Source organism: Podarcis pityusensis (genome assembly GCF_964106645.2).
Source record: "Podarcis pityusensis genome assembly, chromosome: 17".
Classification (NCBI taxonomy): Eukaryota; Metazoa; Chordata; class Lepidosauria; order Squamata; family Lacertidae; genus Podarcis; species Podarcis pityusensis.
In genome coordinates, this window is record NC_138042.1 from 20,315,794 (window position 1) to 20,340,883 (window position 25,090).

The 25,090-nt window shown below is 40.9% G+C and overlaps 1 protein-coding gene across 2 annotated transcripts in view; it reads right to left on the reverse strand.

The window, feature by feature from the left end:
* Positions 1-3,961: 3,961 nt before the first annotated feature.
* The window catches only part of BRD10 (bromodomain containing 10), a 33,533-nt gene continuing 12,404 nt past the window's right edge, over positions 3,962-25,090 (reverse strand). For both annotated transcript variants that reach the window (XM_080987583.1, XM_080987582.1), the window contains 6 exons: positions 19,171-20,567; positions 16,647-16,723; positions 14,209-14,298; positions 10,375-10,490; positions 9,626-9,804; positions 3,962-8,463 (listed from right to left, as the gene is read on the reverse strand). In XM_080987583.1, coding sequence (XP_080843709.1) covers positions 4,814-8,463; positions 9,626-9,804; positions 10,375-10,490; positions 14,209-14,298; positions 16,647-16,723; positions 19,171-20,567 — 5,509 coding nt within the window. In that variant the 3' untranslated portion in view covers positions 3,962-4,813. The remainder of the gene's footprint in view (positions 8,464-9,625; positions 9,805-10,374; positions 10,491-14,208; positions 14,299-16,646; positions 16,724-19,170; positions 20,568-25,090) is intronic.

Below are 25,090 nucleotides of genomic sequence, written 5' to 3' on the forward strand. Positions count from 1 at the left end.
GCACCAGGAAGTTACCATGTCTACTATAACATTCTGTTTCATTGCAAACAAAGAGTGAAGATAGCCAAAGTAGCAGACAAGAAGAAGGACTGTAAACCAGGATGTGAAAGGTATGGGTTTTTCCCAACAGATAATTTCTCTGACCAAACAGCAACTCATGGAAAGAATGGAGCACCAACATACTTTGGTGCAGCACATTTCTCTGATTGTGGACCTCCAGTTTTGCAGCTAGGGGACAGTATTGACTTTCAGGGAAGGTACGAATATCCATGAATATGTCTGTGTACTATTGCAGTATCCCTCTTACCCAACCTCCCTTCCATACCATTGTTGATGTTGTAGTTTAGTCGTGTCCGACTCTTCGTGATCCCATGGACCAGAGCACGCCAGGCACTCCTGTCTTCCACTGCCACCCACAGCTTGGTCAAACTCATGTTCGTAGCTTCGAGAACACTATCCAACCATCTCGTCCTCTGTCGTCCCCTTCTCCTTGTGCCCTCCATCTATCCCAACATCAGGGTCTTTTCCAGGGAGTCTTCTCTTCTCATGAGGTGGCCAAAGTATTGGAGCCTCAGCTTCAGAATTTGTCCTTCCAGTGAGCGCTCAGGGCTGATTTCCTTAAGAATGGAGAGGTTTGATCTTCTTGCAGTCCATGGGACTCTCAAGAGTCTCCTCCAGCACCAGAATTCAAAAGCATCAATTCCGTGCCATTAAGGTACTCAAAAGATCAAGGCAAAGTAAGAGGCACTTCCAAGAACCAAGGAGTGGAGAGTTGAGAGCTGATAGAAAGGGCACTTACAGACATAATTTTTATAGGTGGCATTCAACTCAGTTTTACTCAGGAGTATATCTATTCAAATTAATGAACCAAATTTAGCCATGTTCCTAGTTCAATGCATCTATTCTGAGTTAAATTTAATTGAATGCCATTAATTGTGCATTCACTTTTCCTCATGAGATTTTATTTTTCATAATAAGATAAAATAAACTAATCTCAATAAAAACAAAGAGCAAGGAAAAAGAAAATGTAGTCTCTCAAAGGTAGCTCTTAATCCTTGTCACCCACAGAAAGTTGTGGGCCTTCCCAGGTCCCACCTGGGAGATTTCCTTTCTTCCCCCAGTCTCTCGTCCTGGGAGGTCTTCCCTTCCCTGCCTCTCACTCAGGGTCCTTCCACCAACCACCTATCACCTTCAATAATGGACCAGAGCAAAGGACACCAAATGGAAAAAAGAAAGAGAAAAAAGGGGGGAGAGAAGGAAAGAAAGGAAGGAAGACAAATAAAAAGGACTTCCAATTTTCCGTCTGTTAGTAGATAAAATAAATTATTTAAAACATTCACTAATTGACACCCAACCATTCTACTTCCTGTTAAGTAATATTTTTTCCATTCTTCAGACCCAAGTGTCTCAAATTCATTCATTCTCTTTTTCACACAAAAAGTCGAAAAGGGACTTTCATTCTCTATTATTATTACATAATGTCAGCAATGGTTTTTCTCTAATCAAACAACTTTGCCTCCAATAAGTTCAACAACCATTCCCCTCCATATCAAGCAATAACAAATCTTTCCATTGTGCATTCATGATTTGTGCTGATTATGCTATTGTGGAAGTTATGGACAATCCTGCTTTTAATACTGCTTGTGCCAGCAACATTTTGGGCAGTCATATTGCTTCAGTTCCAGTCAGTGCACATCCTGTAACTTCCTGCTGAAATAAGGTTACCATTTCCCCCCCCCCCCCAAGAATCTGGGGACACTTTTTTTAAAAAAAGAGAAAAAAGTTATTTTAAAAAGTTATTTTTTAAAAAAAAAAAGTAGTATCTTCTCTTCTGTGGTCTCCTCTGTCACGTGGCCTTCCTCTGGGCCCCAGCATGCTCTCTTGGAGCGCTAGCCACTGTGGAGTAGGCTCGGGTCAGGCCTGGGCTCGGCCACATGTCCTTGCCCTCCTGGTGCTCTCCTACCTCTCCTTCTCAGCGGTGGCGGCAGCAGCTGCGCGGCAAGGTCGGGGCTCCCCTCTTTTTTCTCCTTCCTCTTTCTCTCTCTTCCTTCTCCTCCTCTCCTCCTTCTCCCTGCGTCAGCTCTGGGGTTTTCCTGGCCCCAGAGCGCTGCTGGGCAGTCAACTGGGTGGCTGGGGGCTCTTGCCCCCAGCTCGATTTGGGTCGTGGGGGAGTCAGCGGTTCTCCCTGTTGATGCGCTGGGTGTCCCCGGTTCCCCCTCAGCAGCAGCCTCAGCAGCCCAGAGTCAGCCTGATAGCGCAGTTGGCTCTGGCTGGCTTCAGGAGCTGCTCACTGCCGTGGCGCCCACCATTTTACCTCACCAGAAGTCCCCATATGATGTGTCTTGTGCCGTTGAACCAATCACGCAACATTCATTCCCTTCTAATAAATCTACAACACTTAAAATATAAATCCGGGGACATTAAATGAAATCCGAGGACATTCCAGGGATGGATTTTGCCCGGGGACAGATTTGAAAATCCGGTGACTGTCCCTGGGAAAGGGGTACGTCTGGTAACCATATGCTGAAATCTCATAAATGTTCTGCAGGGGGTTCCCCCACCACCACCACTTTTGTTGCGCTGGAGCCAGCAGTAGACAGCAATGATTTGGTAACATTGGGCAAGCAGCACAGAGCAAAAAAGTGAAACTATTGTGTCAGTAATATGTTGCAGAATATACCCGCACACACCCCCAACACACACCCTCAAGGTATGCTAGATGTAGCCCAAAGCAGAGTTTGATGTACATCTAAGAGACTCTTCTACAAATGGCTTGGAAGTCCTAGTGGTTTGAGTGAAGGGGAGACAGGCTCTAAATGTTAGCATTTTCAAAGATCTATATTACAGAAATCGTTACGGAGACAAAACATTATCAAATCCTAAGCATTCTCTACAATTCGTAATCTTTAATTTTGTTCAACAAAAAACATTTGTTTAGTGACAGTCACCTACCACAACATGAATCTCTATGATAACTCTAGTGCTATCACTAGACCAAAAAAAAAGAGGAAAACCTGGCTATTGCTCATTGCCTACTGTAAAGTTCGAGGTAAAATAAGGACACCTGGAGGAAGAATGTTTAGGCCAGTTCTGGCTGATACTCCCAGTTAGACTTGGCTAAAGACAGCCTAGCCCTGCAAATATAAAATCCTGCCCAACTAAATTAAGCAAAGTGTGAATAAGCATGACTTAGATTTCTACCCTTCGGATAGGTTCAGTTTTGAAAGGTCACATTTCAAACTGTTTTATGTAGAGAACAGTTCCTGAGCTTGCTGCTTAATTCAACTTTAAGTTCAGTTTCTTAAAACAGGCAATCCAGTTCTTTACTCATCTTCCGTCCTTCTAACAAGTGCAGCCCTTGTCCCAGGCTTATCTGTTACCAGGAAGGAGCATTCAGAATTTCAGCAATTTCTCACATAAGATTCAATTCCCCAATTCTTCCAGCTTGCAGCATCTGTAGCCCACCCCATCCACCATATTTGCTAGAAAACCTTTTCTTAGTTTCTCTTTGCAGTCACTTATATAAAGGCTGAAGTATTCGTTAACATTTAACCCCTCAATGCCTTTGACACAATGAACAGATCTGCAATCAAATCCGGCTATCTTTCTTTTTTTCTTCCTGATAATGGAAAAAGGAATATTTTCACTCCCTGTCGCAATGGTGAAAATAGAACAAGCTCAAATGTCCATAACTGTATAGGCTGGGGGGGGGGGGGAGTTTCAAATGATGCACAAAAGAGCAAGAGAAAGAATTCAAAAGCTGGGAAACCACAAACTTGGGCACTTTTACTTGGCAAAAAATTCCATTAGTTTTAATGGAATTTATGTCTAAGTATCTGAGCTTAGGACCACAACCTTTCTGTTAATCCCAACATAATAATTTCTTAATGCCCATACATTCCATAACCCTGTGCTATCAAGTATTTCTTCTCCAGATGAAACTGATACATTATCAAAGAAATACGGCAACTTTGTTTATTACATGCAGATTTTTCTGCATTATTGCTAAACAGTACACTTGTCCAAAATTACTAAAATACTTAAAAAACTATACATTATGTAAACAAAACATAAATAAGACAGAGTAGTTCTTTTTACACATAGTTTAGTACATACTGTTAGGGAGTCAGGGATATGTACAATTTTACACCATAGACTGCATTTTTACAATGCATAAATATGCTTTAAAAAAAGAGAGAGAGAGAGAACCAAGTAATTTTTTTTAAAAAGTGTACTGTGTTTATAATTAAGATGGAAAAGTCTAAATTTGAAGAAGAAACATATCCCTGTAAATGTGCTAACCAAAAATTAAACGTTGCTTTCTACAACACACCTTAACAGACGGCCTTTTCTGACCACTTTAATAAAAACCCTTTGAAAGTATAAGTCTGAAAAGTATTTTAATGATGAGGTTCCTCACCATTTAAAAATAAAATTGTAGGCAGCTGCAATCTAATATGAAGTAATTTTTAGAAAATCAACTATGGCCATAAACCCTTGGGTAGATGGTAGGCGTTTTAAAATTTGAGCATGTGGCAGCTCCCAATTTAATGGCAAACTAGCAGCCGATACATCTGATGTGAAGAATCTGAATCTATTCAGCCTGTGAGTTCCCAAGAACAAGCACAACAGCTTAGTTCTTTGCCTGGCGGCTTCCATGTGCTCAAATGTAGCCATCACATGCCATGGGTTCATGTACATCAGCCTCATGTCTGGTATGTTTCAAATATCAGAAGAATTTCTTAAACAATTATAAATTAACTTCATACACAAAAGAATGCTCCAACATTTTAAGGGCTCGTTTACTTTACATTTAAGATGCAGCTGTGTTAGGCACGCCTATGTTGGGTTTCAGAAAATTAGGGAAGACAACAGCAGGACTCCTGGTTGTGGAAACGATGTCAGGAGAGAAGGACGATGGTAGAGAGGAAGATTTCGATGTTGGAGTCTTTATAGCATTCAGAATGGCTCCTTCTGGGCTGACCATCAGTTTTTTTATAGATGTGTCTAGATGTAATACAGGTGTACTGCTTTGCAACTGTGAGTTAGCAGTGTGAGTGGCACAAACCAAAGACGTTTTAGCTAGACTGCCGGGCCGGGTGGTTACCAAAGGCGCAGACAATGTTGCTGCAAAAGATGGGGTGCTTGGTTTTGCTGCGCTGTTTGCAACTTGTGGCGCTGCATGTACAATTGGCAGGGGGTTTGCAGTCCCAAGAGCGTTCACGATTTTGGTAGAGCTTTTCAAAGGCTGTTTTGACGGCTGCCAGCTTAATGCATTGCTCAACACTTGTGTAGTCTTCTGGGGAGAAGGAGAAGCATGGGATACACCTTGAAGCCCATGGCCATTATTAACAGTTAAAAGAGGGCCAAGTTTTGGATTTGTAGAGATGAGAAGGACGTGGCTGCCGGCTCCGAGACCCTGAGGTGGAACAATGAACCGAGTGCCACTGATCATTATCTGAGTTCCAGGTGCCAAAGGTGTACACGTGTTAATAATTATTTTTTGTTGAACACAAGACTCGTTCAGCTGTCCTCCTACATTGCCAGCTATAGATGGTGAAGCTGGAACAGTCTGAGTGGTGGCAGCAGTAGGAGCAGAAGTGAAAGCAGGGGCGGGCTTTACAAAATTAGGAGGCAGCGGCTGACAAGGTAGGGAAACTAAGTTAGAAAAGCTAACAATTTTTCCTGTATTTGGTGGACTGGGGGCCAATACAGTTTGAGGTTTGGGAGCACTTCCATTTGTTGGCACTGCAGCTGGAATTCTGGGTGACTGAAACTGAACGAGTGTGGATTGTTGAGCTTTCGAAAGGGGCATACACTGTACAACAGGGGAAACTGCTGGCAATTGAGGAGCTGTTGGTATCATTTTGGGGGCACTATTCACAGGTCTGGGCAAGGCAACTGTACCTGGCAATTGAAAAGTAGATGACAAGCTTGGATGAGCTGGTGGAGTCGTTGAAATTAGTACTGATGAAGCAAGGTGTCCCGTTTTCACAGTAGATATAGCTACAGTATTTCCAACATTAGAGGTACGCAGTCGAGTAGTTAAAACGGGTGTGACTTTTGTTGAAGTATCTGTTCCACCAGCCAAGGCAGTAGACCATGTTCCAGAAGTGGTTCCACTCAATGCCACAGAAGCAGCATCTAAACATGTTGTTGTTGTTACTGTAGAAATTGCTCTTGTTGCAAGACTCAGAGACTCTTCGACTGGTGTAACACTCTTTGCCAAGCTTGAACACAGAGGAACCAAACCATCATTTGACAATGGCAAAATTACACCCTGGCTACTCTTTTCTTCCGCATCTTTGGGAGCTGCCGATTGTATAATGTTAATTGGTGGAATACTCGGTGCATTAGCTGTGCTATTTATGATGGCCTGACCAATATTAAGTCCTATTTTCACATCTTTTATTTGAGAAACCGTTGGCGATGTATTAACTTTAAGTGGTGCTCCCACGGTAGATGGAATCAGGACTAACTGAGGCTGCTCTGTGCTTTTAACAAATGCTTTTCCAATCGAAGGAGAGAAGGTCTGTTTAAAGGGCTCTGCGGTCAAACCGGTATTTGACTGAATATTGGCAAGTGGTCTATTAATGAAAACCAGTTTCTGGGCGGTAATGCCAGTGGATGTTGGAGCAGGGACGAGGTTGACTCCTGCAGTTCCGCAAGCGGGAAGAAGGGGGGGATTTGTGACCAACATAAGTTTTTGAATTTGAGTGCCACTCACAACACTTCCACTGCTTATAGGTGTGGCCTCAGGCTGTGTAACCGGAGAGTTCATACTATTTACATCAGCTTGCTGATTAATAAAAGAAGCCTGGGTAGTGCATATGGCATTCTGCCCACTATTACCCGGCGAAATGCTATTTGCATTACCAGAGCTGTTAGGATGTGCCGGCATGGCGATATTAGATGATGACATTGGAGATAAGAAAGTGGGAGAGGACACATGTGCAGTTTTTTGCATTCCGTGACCCACCGTAGCACTGTTTGTTGGTTGCCCAAACGCAAACATCATGTTTTTCCCTATTCCCTGATTTACACCACTGGGAACAGCTGGAATGGAAACAGAAGTTGTGGGAGAGGACTGGATAAGTGCTGGGATATTAGATACGACTGTTGTCGCAGCCGAAAAGGTAGAGGTTGACAATTGTGTGGATTTTGGCACTAAAAATGCCTGAAGCTGAGGTGCGTATGTGAAAACGGAACCCGGAGATAAGTTACTAGGGGAAATCTGGTCTGAATTTGTCTGCACCTTAACGATTCCTGTGTTCCCACCTCGCGTCCTAACAAGGATGGATTGCGAATCTCTGATGCAGACTGTTTTCAGCTCCTGTTTAGGTTCGTCGGCGTCACTTTTCTGCGGGGATGCTAGTCTTGGGGAGGAACCGCTGGTGCAAGTAGAAACACTTGATGGTAGTGTTGTTGTCAGCGCCTGAACTGTAGATGAAGTGATAGGGAATGAGGTACCTGAAACAACAGTCTTAGTTTTAGTAGTCTCACTTTGGCTCATTTTCACCACTGACGCCAACACGTTGCCTGTGGCTGATACAGAGGGCAACGCCGAAAGACTCTTTGCTGCATTAGCTCCTTGCGGCAAATGTGTAGTATTCTTTTTAAAATTTGTGCCGGGGAGAAACGCAGTAGCAGCATTTATAACCGAAGCTGGAAAGGTAGGAGCTAAAGTAGTGTTGACAGCTGTTGACTGTGGAAGAGAGAGACGGTGCTGCTCATTAGTCTTCTGCTGCAACGGCGGAACTTCTTTTGCGACACTTTTACCCTCTCTGTGGTGGATAAGGAAATTTTTAGGCAAAATAAGGACCTGCTGCATGAGTTTCTCTCCTGTGGTTTTTTCTCCTGGTTTACAATCGGCCACAGGCTGCACCTGAATTTTCAGTGAATTGTTATGCAAGTCTATTGGCATGCAGTGGCCATCGGGTATTTTGTATAACACTTGTAATGGGCTCTTGGAACTGGCCTGGCAGGGCAACACTGGTTTGACTGGGGAAGAACCTATAGTTGACATAATCAGTTTTTCAGACGTAGAAATGCTTCTACCTGCAGCAGGTGGAAGCTGACTTGTTAAGGTCACTTTGTTCCCAATATTCTTAGCAAGCAAGGCCTGGATGGGTTTGGTCCCTTTTATTAAGCTTGATATTGATGGTGGTGAGTCTGTCGTGTCCAATGATTCTGAAGATGAGGATTCTGTTTGTTTAGGTTTATTCAAGCCACCATCAATTGACAAGTCATTTTCCATACCATAGACTGTGGTATCACCTGTGCTTAATTTCAGCTTTTTCCTTGGTGAAAACTCTCTTGTGCTATCATCTAGGTAACTGTTTTGCTTGGACTGGCGTTTAAAAGATTTAGGCACCATCTTCTGTATTTCTTTGCAAGCCAGTTCTTTCCTTAACAGTCTGGATTTTCCTGCAGCAAGTTCCATTTCTGACAGTTTCATGTCCTCTAGAGAGAGAAGAAAGCAAAAGGGAAGTTTTAAAAAGCTAAATTAAAATGTTTCTAGAACTTTATTGTTGGTGGAGGCTCTGTCAATGTAAAATATATTTACACCACCCTTCCAACCAATAGGAGGAGGTCCTGAGAATATTCTTAATTTATTTATTTATTTCATCAAGAACTTGCTAATTACACAGTTTCAGAAGACAGTAACTTAATCTATATCCAATTACATTTTCTAACATTTTCTGTACTGGCATAAGACCTCATTAGGAAGTCAATACTGTTTAATTACTATTTGCTGATGTTATTTTTACTGTTTAGTATTAGGTTTTAATGGATTGTTGAATATTGCTTTATTTGATACAAGTTGTTTATTTTAAAGTTATTGTGACTTTTTAGATTGGATCACACTGTTACTATTAATGGTTGATGTTTTATTATGTTTGTATATGTGTTGGAAGCAGTTTCTCGGGGGGGGGGCGTGTATGGATATATATGTGTGTGTGTATGTATGTCGTTACAAACTAAAATTGTGAATGTTTTCCAAGATGTTAAATTCAGATACCTACGTTTTAACTGACAGTAAAGCTTCTTTAGTAAAAGACCACACTGCTTAAGTTGGAAAGTCTTTTAATCAAAAATAGTGGCGACTCATGAACATCCCACCATTTACCCTGAAATAGGCTGAGCTTTCGCATGTGTGCCTATTGAACACTTGCAAAAGGCTTAAAAGGTACTCAAAAACCCCTGCCTCTGCTAATTTCCCTTTTCCCCAAACCAAAGAACACACCTTTGGAGGAAGGAAAAGGGAAGACAGCAGGTGTTCCCAGGGCCATGGCGTCTTCTACTGGGAATATCTTCTCTGTTTTCTTCTTCCCCAAATGTAAGTTGTTGGGTTTCAGGGGAAAGGAGGTAGCAGCAACTGTTCACAGGAATGAGTGAGCATAGCTGTGCTCAATCCTACTCAAATCCTCACGAGACCCTAAAGCTAGATAAATTGCTGAGTTTTGCCCCCTAATAAATAAGCACCCCACAAATTTTATGGTGGGAACTGGGCTGAAGTGCCCTGTGTTGTACCACTCAAACTCTCTAGCTGACTAAAATAAGAACCATATGCAAGGACTGCTGTATGTGCCTAGGTACTCACAATGACTAGCAAAGGACTTACCTGTATCTGTATAATCCCTTTTCAGAAGTTCATTGTACTCAGGGGACTCACTCGTTGCTTTAGTGGAAACCTCCATGCCAGTATTTACTTCACCATCCTCATTAGTCCACTGTTCTCTTGTAAATTTATCATGATCTGGTTGCTTTTTGAAGTCATCATAATCCTTTTTTAACCGAGACCTTCAACAAAACATCACAAGAAAGAACGACTTTGACATGATATTCCTGCTGTATGGTGATGGCAGGACAATAAAGGATCTTACACAGCCTAAATGGTCATTAAGGGAGTTACTTCAACCCTGGAAAGATAAATATCCACCATTTATTACACAATGGTCTGATGACCCTAATGTCACTGCTACATTTGAGCATACTTTGCTTGTATAAATATATGGGTGGCACATTGATCTATATGTGTAAATTAAGATGTTTATTGATGTTTAAATGTATCATTCATGTGAGCTGATGGGGTTTTCTTTTTGTGCTTCTTCCTTTCTTTGTTTTCTCTCAGTCTCTTTTTCTTTTTTTCTTTAATGAATTTGCAATAACAAAATCATTGGGGGGAAAACAAACTAGATAATTCTGGCTAGAGACACAGATCTGGTGACATAATTACCTAGACCCATCACTGTCTAAGCTGGGAACTACCTTAAAATGTCAGGCTTCTTGTCTGTACCATGAGAGCAATCGCAAAACAAGATAACTGGTGCAGAGTCCTTACATTTCACGTTATTTAAAACAGCTAATTACCTGTTTCTTTGAAAAGCCTTCATTAGTTTTGGTTCCCATGGTAGCAATTCATTGAGCAGTCGCAGCAGAGTACAGTGTAGTTCTTTTACAGCTTGCTTTCGGTGATACCACCTTCCCTGTATACATAAAAATAGGACATTATTGTAGTGCGTTTGGATGTGATAAAGATACACAGTACAATCTTTTCATAGTACAACAATATATCAACAGACTTTCCTCCAATTTATTTTCACAATGGTAAGACCAGAGGTTTCTGTTTTATTCTTTTCATCTGTTTTATGATGTGACCAGCATTGAGAGGATATACAAATAAATACCTAAATTAAAAACGGCTCCCACTGAAAACCACAACAGGAGAAAAGTAACTCGTAGGTAAATTACTGTGAAATTTTATGCCCCCCAAAAATAACCTTTCCATTGAGTGGCACTGGACTACTCCCAAAAACATATTTGCAAGTGTAAAACTGCAGGAGCTAGCAGATATGTCCTTTTAAGCAAAAATACATACAGTGGTGCCCCGCAAGACGAATGCCTCGCAAGACGAAAGGGTTTTGCGTTTTTTGAGTCGTTCCGCAAGACGAATTTCCCTATGGGCTTGCTTCGCAAGACGAAATGTCTTGCGAGTTTGTTTCCTTTTTCTTAAAGCCGCTAAGCCGTTAATAGCCGCTAAGCCGCTAAGCCGTTAATAGCCGCTAAGCCGTTAATAGCCGCTAAGCCGCTAATAGCCGTGCTTCACAAGACGAAAAAACCGCAAGACGAAGAGACTCGCGGAACAGATTAATTTCGTCTTGCGAGGCACCACTGTATTTCAAAATGTCATGAATAGAAAGCTAAGGTGAAAACATCTTTATTTAGATTGCGAAGAAATCAACTAAGAAATGCCCATTTTTTCTGAAACTTTAAACAGCCGCTCATTCCTAGGACAAAGTACCTAGGTCTGATGATTTAGGCTGTAATTCTATACAAGATGAATGGAGTATACGTCTGGGTTGCCATGCACAGGACTGTGCCATTATTCTGAAAGTACTTCGGATTACAGTGGATTGCAGTTTGATTACAGCTCAAGACTAATTTCAGATGTTGAACTGAAACGTCAACTGACCTGCCGCCACTACTTGTTAGCCATCTTGCCGCTCGGTAGTGAACTGATCCACTGGGCCAAGTAGGCTCGCTGACAAATTTGAACCAAGCAGATATGTTGAAATTTAAATGAATTATATGCTCAACATATCTGTGACCTACCTCTGCTGTTCTCCATACCTCTTTCTTAGCAGATTCCCAATTCTTTGCCTAGCCATGGCAGGCCATTGACACTTGTCAAAAGTTCAAAAGAGGTCGCTTTAACTGCCAATCAGCAGTTACAGGGAGCCCTTTGAATTCCTTTTGGAGTATGCAGTGAAATCTAAGTGAATGGTCTAGAAAATCTGAAGGTGAACATAAGAATATGGAACTTAGGCCTGGGTGATGTATTGATACATCGCCCAGGACCGGTTTGAGGGCCAGAGTGTGATGGTACCTTCAACTGGCAGTATACTGGGGGTGGAGTCTGCCTCCGCCTGACTCCCTCTGCTGCCAGCACCTGGTGCTCGGAGGGAGGAACAAGCTGCATTGGCCTGCGAACAGCCAGGGTGAAACTGCCGCAACTCCTGCCAAGGAAGCTGAGGCAGTTTCACCCTGGCGCCTTGCAGGGCTGATGCAGTTTGTTCCTCCCTCCACTTTTCAACATTGTTATGTATCACTGGTGATACATTGCGATGCTGAAAAGCTGACATCATCATCATCATCATCATCATCATTATTGTTTATATACCACTCTATACCCAGAGGTCTCAGGGCAGTTCACAGAACAAAATCAAAATATAGAACCACAAAATATATAATCAAAATAAAAACAACCCAACCCCCTCCCCCCCCAACCCCCACATTTTAAAAGGGCATAGGATGATATCGCCCAGCCCTAATGATAACAGATTTTAAAAGCAGATGGAATATGGAATTTAATACTGCGTATGAAGCCTCCGAAAGGAGGGCAAATATTTTGAAGCAAATTTATTAATAAAAACAAATCAACACAGACCTGGGTGTGGCAATGGCACATGACAGGACCCTAAATTTAGGTTTAAATGCTCATGCGTGTTTAACAGCACAATCTTAAATCCATTTGGTTCAACAGATACAGGATTTGATCCCAAATGAGACTGTCCTGCTTTTAAGTTCTGAATATCAACTTGTTCCTGCAAAAACCTAATGGTAACTTAATTGAATTGAAAGGTGTGTGTGTGTGTGTGTGTGTGTGTTTTAAAGCAGTGTTTAAAGCAAATGTATTGTGAACTGAGATGTCAGCAATGCAAGGTAAGGAAAACATAGACTGGAGCTTGGATGAAAGATTGGTGATGGAAAACAAATACAATATAGAACTATTGTAGATTAATATTTAACTAGAGTGAGCTTGCCTGCAATTTCTATCATATTGTAAACACAAAGCAGGCAGAAGTTGTACATATGGATTCTCAAGGGCTTAGGAAAAAGACTGCTGGACTTTACACCTGAAATGCTATTCTAGGCACTTACTTGGAAGCAAGTACCATAAAACTAAATGAAGTCATATTTTGGAGTAAACATGCATATGATTAACCTGTTAATCTACATTCTACCAGAAAAGTACAGAAAGACGTATCAACTACTCTTCTGTAGAGTAAGTTCCACTGTCCAGTTAAATTATTTATTCTTCAAGTTCCAACCCATGCAACTCCATGACACATATACAAATATACATATACAGTACACAGGAGCAAGTTAATATCTATGAAACAAGCAGGTTGGGGCAGCAGTTTTGCCACAAATACACACCTTTGCCCTATTCAGCAGATCTCTTCCACTTAACAGTAAAGTAGCAGCAGGAACATTTCTCTGAACCTGTAACTACTGAAAAAAGTTGCAGGAGCCTGACTGCATGATTTGCAATTCTAAAAGCCATTTACAACTGTGAATAGTTGCATACCTTTGGAATCAACCTTTTGGCATCTTATCATGCTAACAATTCTTTCAAAATTCTTGTAATTCAGTTGGATGATATCCCAGTTGGTTATCTCAGTATTCATTGGGCAGAATACAAGTTATATCCACATATCACTAGAACTATGGAGCATGACAAAGTTTACTTTCACTCTAATACAATATGAGATGACATATAGGCTCACACATGGTTTTCTCTTAGATTCAAAACTGGAACAGTGTGCTAGGCACCATATGAACGTGATATGCCCAGCAAGGTAACAACCTAAATTCAACTGATTAAAGGCAGCACTTCACAAAACAGCAGTGAGAGTAAAGAAGAGGAACACCTTATTGGTTATATCCAATGAAGTTGTCCTGTTTGTGCAGGAACTTCTACCTGGGGCACTGAGAAGGAGGGAAAGTTCCGTTGTGCAAGCAGAAGTCCTTGCACGAATGGGCAACTTTACTGGATACAGCCCTTTGTCTACAGCAGCAGTTCTCAATGACCGACACAACAAAAGCTACCATAGAGATTTTTTTTTTTCAAAAGTGGGGAGTTCATGGCTTGGCTTTTAAAAAACAGGGGGTCTGCAATACTTGGCTATTCAGGAACCACTGGTCTTCATAGCTAGCCACAAGCCAACTTTTATTTGACTAAAAAAGCCCTAGAGTATTGCTCAAACACTATTGTTCTTCCTAGTAGCTGGTAATAGGCCACAGTGGAAACTTTTAAAAAGTTTTCCATGTTCACCTGGAGAAGGCACAAATTAAAAACACCTGTAAGTGATAATCCATCCAAACATGTTGCATTTTAAAAAAAGAAAAAAGTAGACATACCGATTTCTTTTTAACGTTCTCCACATCTTTGAGTTCATTCTCAATTTTTCTAATTAATTCCCTGAGTTCATCGAGATTAGTGCAAATAAGCTGAAATAAGAGGGGAAAAAGATAACATAGCCAAGCAGGGAGTTTTAAAATATATAATACATTCAGTAAAATTTGATACATATTTATTCAGAAGTCAATGGGTCTGACCTGCTCCCCGCCTTGCAGGTCTTTTCCCACCTGGCCTGGGAGGGAGCCTTGACTGACTCTAGCTACGAAAGCTGAGGCTGCTAAAGAGATTCTTGGGCTGGGGTATTGCTTACGGGAGCTGTTGCTGTTATTGATATTAATTTCTATCTTTATTATGATTTATATGGAAATTGTTCAATCTGGCTGTATATTTTTTGATATTTTATTTATTGTTTATGGCTACTTTTGTTATGTGTTGAATTATGTATTTTTTTCATGTTATAAGCCACCTCGAGCATGGTTTGAACTATGAAAAAGTGGCATACAAATAAAATTATGTATGTATTTTAGGGCCACCCTAGGTTAAAGGTGTTCTACCAAATCACATTCCACTATTATAATGAGCAACAGTCGGTTCTATGGCATCCAAAGTTAGAAAATAGTTAATGGGTTGATTTGAAACTTGCAAGTGTAGGAGACATAGGTTTGAGGATGGTCCATGCCAAATTTGGGAAGAATGAGTTTTAATGAGAGACTTTGGCTAGTTCATCTTTCTTCCATAAACTTTGCTGTTGTGGTTTTGGGAGAAATATTTCCCCATCTGTATTGAGTCTTTTGGGAAATGGTTTGTTGTGTTAGGTCAAGGGGAACGTCCGGCATGTCCCATTACCCATGACTTGTAGTTTTTATTAAAAAGGCATTTTGATAGCCGATGTTAATAAACTGAATTTAATAAGGCTGTCCTGCACATATGCTCAGTATAAACATGCTGTGAGAATGGAATGCAATGTGGAGTTGAGAGTGAATGACCGGCATGGAGGGTCTGTTGGAAAATTACAGAATGTGGCTGTCTGAGGGACAGAAAAGGACTTGCGGTGGGAAAGGAGATGAAAGGTAGAGATGAAAGTACTCAAAGGTCAGGCTTTAGCCTTTAATAGTTTATAACATTCAGGGAGAAAAAGCAAGGGAGAGATTCAGGAGCAACTGTGCATGCTTTATCTGCTGAATTTATATTTTTCAGTTGCAACTTTTGAAAACCAGGATTGCTGTTTGGCCAGAAGAATCTTAGTTAGGCCTGTTCCTGCACCTTTAACAACCATGCAACCTGCAGAAATAAACCAGGGTGAATTTAGGGCATGGGAACCAACATAGCTAATGTTACCCAGTGAACTGGTTGTTGCAGGCAAGGAAACAGCAGTAGCCAGTAAATGTTGGCAACCCCATTAAAGACCTAGAGGTCAGGTTACCAAAAAAAAAAAAAAAAAAGTGGCAACTTTTTCTGTCCCCCTCCCACCCTTTTTGACTAAACCTAATAGGATACAAATATCACACTACAGTGATCATTCCATAAAGGCAAACATTTATATTTGCCAGACAGAATAATCCCCTCTCTTCCTCTGCAAACTGTTCCGGGAGTGCTCCCAACCTGCAGTTCTGGGGAGTATGGGGGACCTGCTGTGGAAGGAGAAGGGGAAAGCCCTGCTGCACAAGTGGAAGCTCTTGTGCAGGGCTCCACTGATGGGACTCATAATCTGGTAATTTTGTCAACATAGGAGAGGAATTTCCCATAGAACAATAGGGAACTCATTCTCCCAGTGTGGATCCTATGTAGCTAAAACAGCGCCACACACAAGAGGGAATTGTCCAATCTATTGGTTCCAGGAGTTGTTACAACTGAAAACACTGGCATAATTTTCTTTTTTTAAATCCTAACATTTATAGTGACTGTCAGTATCAACTGGCATTTAAAAACAACAACAACAATTGGGAAAATATATTTTTACTTTAGATATTAGTGCTTATTCATCACAAGTGAATTTATTCCCTTCTAAGTTATTTGTCTATTCATCTATGATCCATAAACAGCACATTCCCCACTCCCCCTGAATCCAAAAAGCAGCGCTACATGTTGCATTGCCTACTGTTCTGAAGGTCAGGCAACCCTGACTTTTCATGTGTGGCTTTTCATGGGATGAATAGATCTGGTGGGAAGACACCCCATAAAAGCCCTAGTTATTTTGCATGAAACTGCACACAGCCCTTTTGGATTCTAGCTGTTGTAATTCTAGTACAAATCCTAGTATGTTTTACTATCAGTATCAACTAAAATATACATAACTGAATATACAGTCAGCTTAATTCAGTTCATCTGTCCCAGTAGAGAAAAACAAAATGCTTTTTCTTGGCTTTCTGCCTTCTACTACATGAAGTACAAGAATTAAAACAGTGCAAAACTAATTAAAAAAACAAGAACCACTTACCTGAAATTCTGGAACAGCAGGCTTCGTAACAGATTTCCTCTTCTTTGTAACTGCTTTTTTAGATATTGATTTCTTTCCTTAAAGGGAGAGAAAAAGATTGAATTTGTCAATATCAAGATCTATATATCCATATATCCATATATTCAAATTACATAAAGTCTTGAAAATTAAATAGTAACAAAGACTGTGTAACAACCAACAAACTGTGATAAGTCTCTCTTCAGGAAGGTATATTTGAGTAGTAACATTTGCATAAAATTAGACATACAAGAAGTTATTTTAATACTTTTTAGTAATCCTTCTGCTCAAATTCCATATTGTGACTCCTCCTCCCATATCAAAACTATACCTGCCTCTTACAATAGGCTCTCTATATTCATATTCCCAAGAGAACTATATAGACATAGGCCTGAACGTTGAGTCTGTCGACTCTGAAAACACGCTTAAAAAACAAAATTTCCCAAAATCTTATACGTACATTACAATTGCACCTTAACAACCTATACTGCTCTCTACCTGCAAAAAGCTTGTCAGCTCACTTGCCAGGAGTCAACGCCTAAAGCTTTCAAAAAGACAAACATCCACAGTCCTCTGCATTTGCACAACTGATAAGAGCAGAAATCCTTCTTAGCCCTAAAGCCAATCACTTACTTTGAGTCATCAATGTGCTTTGCATAGAGCAAATAAGTATTGAAGGAAGTAAACCAGGCATACAGCTGTATGGGACCACTAAAAACAGAGGATACACCCCCTATCTCACCTATTTAAAAAATACTTTATATTCATGAAAGATATCCCCTCTGGAGTTGTGTACAACAGGGTAGCAACATAGAGTTTCATGTTAATGATACTAACAAGCATGCATCTATTGTAAGAGACATTCAATAATCCCTATGATAGGTAATATCACTCCCATTGTTACCTATTTATTGTTCCACCTGACAAAAGATAGGTGTACAGAATTGTCTCTCTCTTGGGACAACTCCAGAGAGAAAGGATGCTAACTTCAACTCCTCAGGGATCATAGAAAAATAGAAGAATTATTGAAAGAAGAATTTTGTAAATAGCAGTGACTAGCCAAATGCTTCCAGGAAAACACAGGAGCAGGGTGTAAGGGCAACAATCATCACCTGTTTTTATCCATAGCACTTGATTTTTCAGAGATATATTGTCTCTTAATATTTGGGAATGATTTAGCATCATGGCTAATCAACGTAAGATACGTCTAACATCTACTCATTTGTCTAATTATTTTTCAAAGCCATGTAAGTTAGCAACCATCACCCCATTATATGGTAATGCATACCTTAATTGTGATTATGCACTGTATGAAAAAAACAGTATAGTATTTCTGTTTTCAACCTACTGCCAATTGCACTGGATGGATGATCCTGATGTTCTAGTGTTTGTGGGGGTGGGGAGAACACACTTTCTAAACATTATTTATACTTTTAAACAACCTTTAATTACAATGTCCGCATATGAAAATTGTTGCAAATTATTTCTGCTGCTCTGTCCCTTCTCCTCCCCCCTTCTCTCTCACACACACTAAAAGGCTCTTTTTTTTAACCTTATTCATTGTTCCTTCTCCCACTGTCCACACCCAAATTAATTGCTCTTTCTTCTTTAATCCCAACCAGGGTGGATAATGAGTGGTGACTTTTCCTGCTCCTCCCCACACCCACACACATCGTGGATCTTGCCTGAATAACAGAACATGAAAACTTGCCACAATTTTGTGACATTTTGTTTGGTCTTAATAAAGGTTACAGTGGTGCCCCGCAAGACGAATGCCTCGCAAGACGAAAAACTCGCTAGACGAAAGAGTTTTCCGTTTTTTGAGTCGTTCCGCAAGACGAATTTCCCTATGGGCTTGCTTCGCAAGACGAAACGTCTTGCGAGTTCTTGCGAGTTTGTTTCCTTTTTCTTAAAGCCGCTAAGCCGTTAATAGCCACTAAGCCACTAATAGCCGCTAAGCCGCTAATAGCCGTGCTTCGCAAGACGAAGAGACTCGCGGAACGGATTAATTTCGTCTTGCGAGGCACCACTGTACTTTGCAACTGGATTGTGGAGCTCCCATAATCCCCCATTTTTTTTTCAATTCAAAGCCACAGGGTGGGGTGGCAAACTGGATCAATGAAAGACACATAACTCCTTCTCACTCCCCAACCCAATTCAATTTACCAATGTAAACTGCGCTCATATTTGCCCTACGAGGAAAACTATATTGATACCTATGTAGCTTCATGCTAAAGAACTCCCCAATGACTGACTGCCAGTTGAAGCACCTGTAACATTTCTTTTGTAATCTGGAATTTTCATTCCATCTTCTGTGAGCAGTCAGGTATTTTTTACCACAGGCTACTAAAACAGGGCTGGAAAAAGCAATGTAAATTCCTAAGTATCAGAATCATTTTTTTAAACGAGCCCAAATCAAATGTTTTAAGTACAAAGACACTTAAAATTTTTCCGCAGCTGTGCATGCAAAGGACCGAAATAAAGGTATTTGCTCAAATCACCTTACCCGATTTGTGCTTCTTGTGTTTGGCTTTCTTCTTCATCATGAGCAACTTATTCTGGATCTCAGGTTTATACGATTTCAATGAGTGGAGGTGAATCTCACGCTTTCTCTGAAGGCTTTCATTCAAAATATCTTTCAATTTCTTTTTCTTCTTCTTCTTTTTCTTTGCTCGCACTTTAGTAAACTGTAGTGTTTTGTTTTCTACAGAATTCTCTGATGTAGCTTCTTTTGCAACTTTGTGGCAATTCATGTCTGGATTGTCGCTGTGATTCCCATTCACATGCATCTGGCAAGTTTTAAGAGTGTTCTCCTTTAACGGGGTAGTCTCGGTTTTCACTACAGAAGATTCACCACATTTCTCCCCATTTTCCACAACCCTGATTTCTCCCGGGCTGAGGGGCCCCCCAAAGTTAACAACATCTCCTGGAACAATGGCTTTATCTCGATTTTCTTTATAGCAATCTATTGTAAAGTCACAGTCCCTACGAATTTTCTCTTCACAGTTGGAATTCGTGCCATTTTCTGGGGCCACATCCAAGCAGTCCAAGTGCATCTTTGCTAAGCCGATATTGTTTCCAGATTCTGCCCTTGTGCAAGGCAGCTCTTCTTTAGCGCTGAGTCTAACTTCGCCATTGCTTTTGGAGACATATTCACATTTCACTTTCTCCAGTTTAATCCGCGGTACTCTTCTCACCTTAATGGGAGGAGCTGGAAACTCTGGGGCATGAAAAGGTTTCTGCTTGTAAATCCGTACATCTGCACCACAGAACTGTGGGAAGTGAACATAGGCATGCTCTAAGTAATCGTAACCCAGTATCACCTCCCTGCATTCGTGGATAGGCTGCCCGAGTACTGCATCTTGCACATCTTTCTGGGTCTCATACACAAAGTCACAGAGGCCTTTCAGCAGCCATACCTTTTGACAAAACAGGAGCTCATGAAATGGTTTTTCCTCCAAAGGATTAATTTCCCCAAGGACTTTAAAAAACTGAGGACAAAGACCAAGTTTCTCTGCGCAGCTGTCAGGATTGTCCGTTTGCCCCACAGCTGTATACCACTGCTGTACTTTCTGCTTAAGTGCTGCTTCCCAAGTCCTGTAAGGAAGCGTTGGCCTTCGATGCAAGGTAGATCTCCGATGAGGAGGACTTAACAAAGAAGTCATTATTTTAGACAAAAAAGCGCTACACTGAGGCATCAGAAGGCAGCGTTCTAGCTCATAAAAGACTATTTCAGGCAAATTTAAAATATGCTGTGCTAAACAAAGGAAATGACCAATAGCTGGGATTTCCCACATGTTTTCCATCCGAGTAGGTGATGCTTGAGACAGAAGAGACTTCTCCCATTCTTCAATTTCTTTTTGGCTAGCTTCTTCTGCCTCTTTTCTTTCTTGCTCTCGAAGCCTAAGAAAGCAAAACAAGTCAGGTTTAGTATTAAAGGCAGCAAGAAAAAAAATAAAAATAAAATGTCTCTCTAAAAGCAATAAAGAAAGCATACTTGGAGAAATAAAATTTTTTACTGACTTTGGGTAACACCACAGAGCTGAAATATATAAATCCAGATGCTACTGAAATGGTAGAGACTGGCACTTATGTGGCCCTGTTGCTACTGGTCATGGTAGCTATTCATCAATTAACATGTTTAAAATCCTAATCAGATTCAACTGTTTTGATATTCTATTCTCCATTTCATATATTTGTTATATAAGTTCTACATGTCATACCTAGTTCTACAGAAAATGGAAATGCGGCAGAAGACTTTTCCCCTTTCAGTTCTTCCACATGCACACCATTAACCAATAAGAAAGAAGAAGTGGAACCTACAACAAAATGTTGTGGTGTATTCCTCCTCCTAACAGTAGTGCTGATGCTCAGGGTTTCAGTCAATCTTTCCCTTCAAGAACACCATTCAGCCTCACCTCTTCCTGTATTTTCTGTTTTACAATTGACACAGCACTCCATGGCTATTAAGTATGCTCAATTCTTGTTGGGATATTTGGATGTGTCTATGGCTCACCTCTCCTAAAGGGTATGGGAGAATGTGATGCTAACATCCAATACCAAGATGAAGGTCTACCAGGCTTGCGTGTTGAGCATGCTGTTTTATGGAAGGGAGTCATGGGCAACTTACAACCACCAGGAACGATGCCTCAAAGCCTTCTACATGCACTGCATCAGGAAGATTTTGGGCATCACATGGCAGAGCAGAGTCTCAAACAAGTATGTGCTCTCCCAAGCCCACTATCCCTGCATGCTTTCATTCCTGTCTCAAGCGACGTCTACACTGGCTTGGTCATGTCCACAGAATAGAAGATAGCAGGATTCCCAAAGATGTACTCTATGGGGAGCTGCCTTCAGGCACCAGGCACGTTGGCAGACCAGCTCTGCATTACAAAGATGTCTGCAAACATGACATGAAGGCTGGCAAATCAACTCCACTGTGTGGGAATCCCTTGCAGATGACTGCAGTGTCTGGAGACCGGCAACCAGGTTGTGCATCCATAGCAGTGACCAGATGAGTAATGACGGCTGGAAGGAGCACACAGAGAAGAAATACCATGCTGCATCTACAGCAGCACAACCAGACATCTTCATCTGCCACACTTGCAACAAAACATGTCTCTCCTGTATTGGTCTCTACAGCTGTAGAGTTGACTTCACCCCCAAAGGCACACTCCTCTATTGTCTTCCTGAGACATATGGATGCCAACAACTGTGCCCCTGGTTCTTTTTTAAAAGAGCTTTTTTGTACTTCTGCTAACATCAGAGCTCCTCTGATCAGGCAGATTATTCCTCAGTGTCCCTGCCATAGTTACAAGTTTGGCAGTGCTCACCATCACAGTTTGCCATTAGAGAGAATTATGCCAAAAAGTTTATAGAGCACGATGTTATAGAAAATGGCTATTTCTCTTCAAATCTATACTGCATTTAACTCTGCCTCATCAGCCTAGGAGAAGGAAAGGAAATGGGGGCTATAACTTGTGCATAGTGCATTTGCTAAATTCTGATTGGCAGTCTACTTCCACAGGAAGTGAAGTGCTGTGCCTGGCTGCCATAGTGGCGCTGAATGGATTGCCAGGTCTGAAACCTGGACTTGCCAGAGCCGCCATTTCAATCCGCCACTGGCCACAACATGCATACAATGGGGTGGAGCCAACATAATTCACATGATGGTGCAGATGAGTTCAGGCTCAAAGGCCCAGAGCACTGCTGAGCATCACCTTCAGGCCACTGTCCCCATGTTTATGCCCCCTGAGCAGGCATGCAGTCTGTTCGCAACAGCAGCCACTTATTAGCATCATTAAGCAGCAGCCCAGGGCAGAGACTGGCAGTAGCCTGGCAAGAGTGGGCCTTTCTGGGCTCTAGCACATGTCCAATTATCCTGTGTGCTGGAACCAAGCCTTTATAACAGTCATTCATGTTCAGCTGTCTATAATTTGGACAATTACCAGCGTGAAATTGGGGGAGTTTTAGCGAAGGGGTCATTATAGATCAGTGATAGAGCACGTCCTTTGCAAACAAAAGGTATTCGGTTCAATCCCTGGCCCCTCTAGGTGAAAGTATTGGGGTAAGAGTGAGGGAAAGACCTCTGGCTGAGACCCTGGAGAGCTGCTGCCACTCAGGGTAGATAATACTGGGCTAGACCGACAATAAGTCTGGTCTGGCATAAAGCAGCTGTCTATGATCCTAAATTATATTCCACAATATCTACAGGCAGGAGCCATGGGGCCATTAGCCTGCGGGTAGAGACAAAGAGAGAAAAGTGCTTATACGGCAAGTCAATTCTTGCTGTTCAATAAAGAAATATTAATTGTTAGAACACACAGCATTGTTAATTGCCTCGCGTGCTCAGGAGCAACTCCCACTCAAGTTGATACGACTTGCTTCCAAGTAAGAGTGTGCATGACTGTTCCTACACACACACACCATGCTATAAACTAGAAAGACATGCTTGTAGCTAATGATGCTTTACGCAATAGGAAAGCACTTCCACTAATCCAAGGTGTTCTCTCCCCACCTCTCTCTTCCTGCTACAACCACTGGTGTCACACTGCATACCATTCCAAAGGGGCCCTTGACTATCAGGAGCAGCTTTTCAGCAGGCTGCAATGAGGAAAAGAATAGGAAAGCCGTGCTTTGCAACCAGAGTTACGTTTTGCCAATTTCAGCTTGATTTTTTTAAAAAAAGTTTTTTATTTCATTTTATGATGTACAATTGAATCTTGATTAAAGATAGAATTTCATGACGACTTGGATTTCAGTATCTTACTTTGTTCTCGTTTAGAAAAATATCCAGATCAATAAGCTAGGCTGAATACAGCATTCTTAAGAGTCTCCAACTACAAATAATAGAAAGTAATAGTGCTTTAACTCTGACTTGGTCACATCTTAAACTCAAAATACATCCTTTTTTATGATTATAAAACTTTACTGTTCATTCGCTTTCCCCATAACTGTATTCACTTATATATTTCAAATTTGTTTTTAATTTCATTTGTAACCAGATATTACACTATAAACATTTACTATTTTCAGTAAATGGAACATAAACATTTCCTCCTTCGGGGCACTATCTAAATAGCTGGTTGAGTATGTTATAGGAAAATTAAGCTGCTTTCACAGCTGTGAAACATGTTAAAGCAAACAAATAAAAACAGCTTTAATAGATCGGATTCCAAGCTAGTGTCTAATCAGTTTCTTAATATGACCGACTGGCATTATTTGTATTGTGAAACCAGGCATGTTGACAAAGGATCCTAAGGGCTGGTGCAAGTATAATTTGACCTAAATGCTAACCATGGGTTTGGTACTCCTTCTTGTTCTTATTTTTCTTCTACAGCCAGAAAATATAGGAAAATTTCATCCTGGCTTAGAACTGCATCACATCTTCTACAGAAAAATTCCTGAGATGATAGATAGATAGATATATGTAATATAACAAACAGCTATTGTACCAGTCTAATTCATCACTTTCAGTGCTGTAATTAACTTCTTCAAGTGACTATCTCTAGGAAGCATACATATATCTCTTTCAAAGCTCTTTTGATGTGCTGGAATTAATATGTAAAATTATCACTGGCTTCTTTATTTGTTAAGATTTAAATAAGTGGATCACATGCTATTGTCATTTTTTCAAGGGGTTACAGGTATTTCAAGGAAATACAACTTTGAATTTGTTTAAACAGAGTGTTTGAACCAAATTAACAGCACAATTCTATACATGCCTACTCAGAAGTCAGTTCCACTGAGGTCAGTGGTAAGTGGATGCTTCCAGGTATAACAAACTGGAGCTTGTTTTTATGTCAGACAATGGCCTAGTTCTGATTATCATTATAAGCCAAGATATGAGCAAGTCTTGTGGGCACAAATGCAGCCTCTCGCCTTCCTCTTTTGCAGGGGCAGTAAACAAACTAGAACTCTTTAATTAACGATACTCTGTTAAGGTCAAGCAGGGAAACTAAGTCAGGACATGAAGCCATACTATGAAGTATAATATTAATATGCTTAATATTCTTGCCTGCTCCAAGGCTGGTAACCACAGTTTCCCAGTTTGTACAAAACTTGAAACTATTCTTACTGAAAACTTCCTGGCTTATTCACTCACATGAAGAAGCCACATGCACAACCAAAAGGCTTGCTAAGATCTAAATGTGGCTAATGACAAACTGTGGTTCGTTTAATCTATGTTTTAGTGAAAGGTGTCAAGAGCAAATAGTTTTAAAATGATGAAACTGAAGTTTAAATGCTTCCAATCTCATACCTTATATGCCAGGAGGGAAAGGGAGCCCAAACCTGAGATTCAAACAGACTCATTCCCATAATGCTAGAACATTAAACTATGGTTAACTATGTATACTTACTAAGTGCAAGTGAAGCATGTAAAATCAGAACATGGAAAACTTTCCATGTTAGAAAACGCTACAGAA